Source organism: Chinchilla lanigera, unplaced genomic scaffold (genome assembly GCF_000276665.1).
Source record: "Chinchilla lanigera isolate Chin_1 unplaced genomic scaffold, ChiLan1.0 scaffold00347, whole genome shotgun sequence".
In the NCBI taxonomy this organism is placed as follows: domain Eukaryota; kingdom Metazoa; phylum Chordata; class Mammalia; order Rodentia; family Chinchillidae; genus Chinchilla; species Chinchilla lanigera.
In genome coordinates, this window is record NW_004955748.1 from 2,594 (window position 1) to 10,008 (window position 7,415).

The 7,415-nt window shown below is 44.3% G+C and overlaps 1 protein-coding gene and 1 pseudogene across 1 annotated transcript; both read left to right on the forward strand.

Moving 5' to 3' along the window:
* LOC102029812 overlaps window positions 1-1,290 on the forward strand; it is a 3,545-nt pseudogene extending 2,255 nt beyond the window's left edge.
* Window positions 1,291-2,599: 1,309 nt separating this feature from the next.
* LOC102029464 (basigin-like) lies at window positions 2,600-3,579 on the forward strand (the record flags this gene model as incomplete). The annotated part of the gene is given in 1 exon segment (XM_005415090.2): window positions 2,600-3,579. A coding segment is annotated over 1 exon segment (662 nt), but the record flags the coding sequence as incomplete, so codon positions are not given.
* Between the last annotated feature and the right edge of the window lie 3,836 nt (window positions 3,580-7,415).

The following is a 7,415-nucleotide window of genomic DNA, read 5'->3' on the forward strand; positions in this document are numbered from 1 at the left end:
GCTCAATGGTAAAGTACTGGCCTAGCATGCGGGAGGCCCTGGGTTCAATCTCTAGCATCTATCTATCTATCTCTATCTGTCTATCTATCTATCTGTCTATATCAAGTGTGCTGATACATGCCTGTAGTCCTGGCTACTTCAGGAGGCTGAGGCAGGAAGATCACTTGAGTCTGAGTTTGGAGCCAGCCTGGGAAATATAATGAGAGTCCATCATGATAGACAGACAGACAGGGTCCATGGAAGGTGTAACATTTCCTAAATTCAAGAATGAAAGAGGGGACATTACTATGGACCTTACAGAAAAAGATTTTAGAATTAGAGCATTGGTGTTTCTTTTGGTTATACATCAAATTTTAAGAAGAAAGAACACCAAGTTCTAAGGATTCTGTTTAAACCAGTACACTAGGTACTGCTCAGAAAATAAGACTCCCGACTGGTAGTTTGTACATTCTTCACACAGGAGCAAAGAACTAAAGGATAGAAATCTATGCTCACCAGTGATGTGGTCAAGGCTGAGAACACGGAAAAGAAGTTGCAGATGATGCCTGACTTCTAAGGCAGTGCCCAGTGAGGATGAGATCTGGGAGTGCAGGTAGTCAGAAACGGCAGAGGGAAGAAAGCCAGATAGGGGAAGGCGGACTGCAGGAGAACCCCACCAGATCAAGTCCAGTATCTGGAGGGTTAGAAAGGGAAGCTAGGCTACCCTACCCCTGGATCACAGCACTCCTCACAGCCCAAGTCTAGCAAACTTGCTATCGTGAGAAAGGATCCAATGACCTGCAGGACAGAGCCAGCACCTCAGTCACTGGAATAGACACCTAACCTCCTTTCCCTGCCCACTGGGAAAGGAATCGGCACCAGAGAAACTGCACGCTTCCTGGCAGCGCCTGAGAAAGGGCGGCAGGCCCTTGGGAAAGTTGAAAACAGCTGCAAGATTCGGAATAGGAACCACCCCCCCGCCCCCTGGGTCTGTGCAGGACAAGAGGAGGCTGGGGAGTTGCAGAATTGAGCAGCTGTTATCAACCGAGAGACTAGCGGGGAAAGGGCGCCCGTTGTTCCCCCAAACACCAGGAGTGCTCTGCCTCTGGAAATACGGTTTAGTACCCACCACCCACCATTTGGCTCCTGCACACGACCCCACCACCACCACCGCCACGAGCTGCTGAGCGCTGGGAGGGCACCAGGGAGTGTGCGGGCTGGCGCTGGCACAGCGGAGAGCGAGAGAGAAGCCTGCAGAGCGGAGCTCAGCCAGCAGGTGTGGACACGCTCTTCCCGACCTCGACCTCGTAGAAAGAACGTGGAACGGAGGCAGGGCTTATCACGCAGGGACGCAGCGGAGACCCACAGGGCCCTCTAGGAAATCAGCGAAAATTTGAGCCCTGGCCTAACGACACCGCACCTCCCCCTCAGCCCAACGGAAGGAGTCCAGTGGGAAGACAGGCAAGGCGCACCCACAGCAAGAAACCGAAATTAAACAGAACTCGGGGCACAGCAGGGAGGCGGGCCCAGATCCCCTAGGACTGGCTCAGAGGGTTGCAGGAGTGGGCTGGGGCCGACAAGGGCGAGGAGAAAAAGCACCTTGTGGACAGTGGTGTTTTGTGAAGTGCAGAGCTGCATGAAAGAACCAAACCCAGAAATCCATCCAGACCCCACAACCCCACTCCCACCCCAAGGCTAAGCTTCGCCTTTGTGAATATAGCGGGAAAAAAGAGCTCTCCTGCTCAATTCGGACTGCAGTGTAAATACGACTGTGAGGGCACTTTAATATGGTGTTCTTGTAACTGTGTGGAATGTTGTTGTTGTTGCTTTTTTCCCTGTCTCTCTTTCTTAGCCTTTTATCTCCCTTCTTCTCCACTCCTCCTTTTATCTAGCATATATATGGGAGATATGTGGCTATGTGGAAAGTAGAATAAGAATTAAGCAAGGCTGTAACATAGCACCTTTCATGGGTAACCCTCACCGAAATAGTGTATAGCTATACACTATAGGGTATAGTGTGTACCTACATAGTGTATAGGTTCCAGCCTTTTTACAGCTTCCCTCCAACTCCAATTGCACTTCCTCCCTCTGCACCCTTTCTGCTGTTTCCACAAATATTCTCTCAAACCTCCTCCCCACCAGCCCTCTACTTTGGTTATAGAAATACTAAAAGAGTTTATCTCCTCTCTCTTTATTTTTAATGCTTTTTTCTCCGCCTATTCTTTCTGATCTGCACTCTTTCCTTTTATCTTTCTTTCTCCCTACTACATCCCATCCTACTTGGCAATAGCGTCGCAGAAGATGCCTGTCCCCAGCCAGTGTACTGTAGTTTGTTAGTTGCCCAAGTAATAGTTCTGGTTACAGTTTCTGTTACTTTTGTGTCTTAGAAATGGCTGGTCACTGTGATGCGTAGCTGGTCACTATGATGCATATTATAAGAACCAATCCCGAACTGGTGCAGGGACAATGGGTAGCATGGGGGCCACGCTGCTGTTGGTGCTAGGCCTCATGCTGCTGGATGTCCAGGGCGCCTCCGTAGCTGTGGGCACCATTGTGACCACCGTGGACAACATTGGCTCCAAGGTGCATATGGCCTGCGTCATGAACCACAGCAACGTCACTGTCACTGGGCACCAGTGGCTGAGGGGCAGCAAGGTGCTGAAGGAGGACAAACTGCCTGACCTGCGCACCGAGTACCAGGTGGACAAGGCAGGCAGTGCAGGCGAGTACGCCTGCGTCTTCCTGCCCGACCCCCTGACCAGGGCCAAGATCCCTGTGAGCGGACCCCCCGTGATCAAGGCCATCAGGAAGTCTGAGCAGGCCACCGAGGGGCAGACAGTGACACTGGCCTGCAAGTCTTACTCTTACCCCCCCATCGACACCTGGGTCTGGTCCAGGTTGTTTGACTCCAGGGACCAGGACATCACCAACGGCTCCCAGAGCAAGTTCTTTGTGAACTCCTCGAAGGCCAGGTCTGAGCTGCTCATTGAGAACCTGAACATCACCTTAGACCATGGCACCTATGCCTGCAGTGGCACCAACTCTGAGGGCACCAGCAGGGCTACCATCATACTGCATGTGCACCACCACCTGGAAGCACTCTGGCCCTTCCTGGGCATTATAGTCGTGATGCTGATGCTGATCAACATCATCTTCATCTGCGAGAAGTGGCAGCTAAATGAGCCCGTGGAGGATGATTACGCGAGATCTGCACCTCTCAAGGGCAGCATGGCCCGTGTGAATGTCACAGGCAAGAACGTCCACCAGAGGAGTGCCACCTGAGCAGCACAGTGGCCCAGGTCCCATCCCCACCTCCCACAGGAGTCCATTCCCTGCCATCAAAGTGCCAGATCCACTCACCTCAGAAAACCCATGTAACAACAGCAAATCCACTATCGATCTCCACATTTGATTTTTTCCACATTTGAGTTTTTGTTAACTAAAGGAGGGTTATCTATATAAAAAAGGAACCAATCCCCAATTGATGAGCCATTCGGCCTCTATGCTTCCTGCTTTCTTATCCTGTATAAGCCCTAGACCACCAGAGATTAGGGTCTGATATTTTGGGGATGATCCCAATCAGTGTCCATCAACAAAAAATAAATCTGCCTCCAAATTCTGGGTATCATTTTGGTGTTTCTGTTTGCTATTGCATTAGTAGTACATTAGAGTCTTTATGGGTCAGTGAACAAGGGTTAAATTGTTAAAACAAGTTTTAATGTACACACAGTTGTATTTGTTACCTGATCCAGAGTTCAGGAATGGAGACATGGTGGAATCTGTTGATGCTGATATAGCTGGTAAAGATTCTTTCTTCACAACACAGTGACTTGGTCTAATCCTATCATGCTAAATAGACTGAAGGGATATATAGAAACCAAAGTACAACCAAAGCCAACACCACATCAATGGGAAGCAAACATTAGTTAACTAAAGAGCTCTGCATACTAGCATCAGCGTTTTACCACTTGAACTGACCCGAAACCCTCAGCAGAAAAAAATAATAGAAACATGAGAAAACGAGGCAACAACATGACTCCAAAAATTCATTACTCTTCCAGAGTTGATCCAGTAGACACTGATGGGAAGAATATAAAAAAAAAACAAATGGCTAAAATGTGTGAAGGGATAAAAGAAGAAACAACAACCAAGATCAATAAGATGTTCAGCAAGCTCAGACATGAGGTAATGAAACAAATAATGGATTTCATTGATAAAATGATCAGCAAGCATAAAGAATACACAAATAAAAAGCTGGGTGAACTAACTAAGATGATAATCTGAATGACCAATTTAGTAAACAATTAGAGTCCATGAAAAGGTATCAAATAGAATCCCAGAATATAAATTAGTCTATTGAAAGTACAGTGGTACCTCAGTTCATGAACTTAATTTGTTTTATGATTTAGGGGAAGATGGCTGTGTTTGTGTTTGTGTGGGGAAGATGGTCATGGTCATGTTTTCATCCAATAGAGACTTTACAAATGGAAGCAAAATTTTGCCAAACACTTTTGTGTAAATCAAATTGCAAACAAAAGTGCTTGTAAACCGAGGTATTACTGTATGAGCAGCAGAAATACCCAATATGAGGAGATACCAAACTAGAAGATACCATAGGGTTGATGTGTGAGACCATACACTCAGAGATACCTTAAAAATAACAAGAGATCATGGGAAATGGATCCACTAGCTTCTAGATGACTGAAAAAATAAAACCTAATGGAAGAATAATAGGAGTTAAAGAGAAAAATATAAGGTAACACAGAAGGTATTAAAAAATCTCCTTACAGAAATCACTGCAAAAACTTTTCCAAGTAGAGGGAAAGCTTTTTTTTTTTTTTTGGTACCAGGAATCAAACTCAGGACCTTGCGCTTGTTGGGCAGGCACTTGCACCACTGAGCTATATCCTCAGCCCTGGAAAGCATTCAATACACAGGGAAATGAAGTATATAGAACCCCAAATAGCCACAATCAGAAAAGAACTCCATGACACATCACAGTTAAGAATCCTAGCAGTCCAACACACGGACAGAATTTTAAAAGCTGTTAGAGAAAAGGAATAATTAGCTAATAAAGGTAAACCTATTATTAGAGCAAATTTCTCAACACAAACCCTAACCACTTAATAGTTTATCCCAGTGTCACTCAGGCAGCCTATTTATTTATGTACTGACTATCCCAAGCATTGTTCTGGCAGGTGTTGTTTCAACCAGTTAATTTTTTTTTTTTTTTGAGACAGAATCTTGCTCTGTAGTCTAGGCTGGCCTTGAATTCATGGCAGTCCTTTTGCCTGAGCCTCCTGAGTGCTGGGATTATAGGCGTGTACCACCACATCCAGCTTCAATTCTTGTATTGAATAAATTTGATAAAATCATTTTTATATTTCCTGTTATATTATTGTTGTAGTTTGGGGTTTTGCAAGGGGAAACAATTTAATACAGGGCATATCCTTTATAGAATTATTTTATAGTAGTCACCCAAAAAGTCATATACAAAACAGTGCAGGAAATCTGTCCACACACTAAAGACCAAAGAATCAAGCTGAGGGCCTGGATCCCATGGTAAGGTCCTGCATGAGTCCAGCTGAAGACCTAGAGCCCATAACAATGCCCCCCACAAGTCCAACTGGAGGCCAAGAGCTCATGACAATGGCTCATGCAGGCCTGTTTCACAGACCTGCACTGGGAAGGCCGAAAGGTCAGTGACAGAAGCTAGAAAGTCTGTGCCAGTGGGATGAAGGATCTGTTCTAGCAGGCTGAGGGATTTGCCCGAGAGCCGGAAAGGGACATTCAAAGTAAGAACAAGAACTCCCCTGAAAAGTACCACAACCATCCTCAGCAACAGTGAGGTCCTGAGCTCCTCCAATGATGACAATAGCCCAGCTCCTATCAGGAAAGCCAGCATAACAAGCTTCTCCAGGAGACTAAGCAGTGCACCATCTTCCCCTCTGAAGCCAGGAAGCAATTCTCAAATCAAGGACCAGAGCTCCCACAAAATGAAATGTAGCCATTCCCAGTGACAGCAAGGTCCCAAGCTCCTCCGAAGATGAGAACAGCCAAATTCATAAGGAAAGCCAGAATAACAAGGTCTTCCAAGAGAATGAACAGCAGCTCCAGGAAAAGCAACAACCCCAACAGCTCCCAACAGCTCCCAACAGCTTCTAACAACTCCCAACAGCTTTTCTTCTTCTTCTCCAGCTCTGCCTCTTACGCTGCTAGCAATGATCCTTAGGTGGGCCTCCCACACCTACCACCACACTGGTTCAGTTCAGCTGGGTGTTACAAGTTGACCACCAATTGTCAATCCACCACAATTATCTTATAAAAAATTAAGAATTTTTTCATAAAAAATGGAAAACTATGCAATTTTTGGTCATCCTGTATTTAAATAATCAGACTAGTAAGTGGTAAAGGCAAGGAGACTTTAGAGTGAAGTTTTTCAAGTCCTAGTAGAAAATAACTTTCAACCCAGATTAATACATCCTACAAAGCTACCTTTCAAAATTGATGAAAAAATAAAGACTTTTCCTGATAAAGAGTGCCTTAAAAAATTTCATCAAAATCAACACTACAAAAACTACTCAAGGATATTCTAGACAGACACGAGACCAACACCACCAAAGAGCCCAGTGTAGTGAATACATCAACCAGAGGAAGCAGTTAAACAAAAGGAAAAATAAAGGAATCAGCAATAGATAAATAACACAGTGACAATATACTATTTCAGTAATAACTATCAGTAATGGTCTCTCCTCCCTAGTTAAAAGACACACACTGGCAGATTGGATCAAAAACCAAAATCTAACTGTATGGTGCATACAAGAGATATACACAATGCATAAGCAAGATCATAGAATAAAACACAATGGATGGAAAACATTATTGTGTGAAATAGGGCTCAAAAACAAGCAGAAGTAATTATTTTCAGCCAAAACTGATCAAAAGAGACAAAGACAGTCACTGCATACTCGAACAAAAACAATTCAACAGGAAAAAATAACAGTTGTAAATATATGCACCAAAAGCCAACATACCAAACTTCATAAATCAAATCTTATGGACATAAGAGATCAAATAAACACCAGCACACACATAATGGGGGACTTTAATACCCCAGTATCACAAATAGATGAACTAGACAAAAAAATCAACAAAGAAATATCAGAGTTGAACCACACCTTTGAACAAATGGACCTAATAGATATCTACAGAGTGTTTTGCCCAACAACAGAATACACATTTTTCTCAGAAGCATACAGAACGTTCTCCAAAATACATCATATGCTAGATCATAATGCATGCTTAGATAAATACAAAAGAATTGAAATAATCTCGTGCATATTATCAGATCATAGCAAAATGGAATAGAAATCAAAGGAAAGCAAACCACAGAAAGTATGCAAACACAATAGGTTCAATAGTACACTAATGAGTAA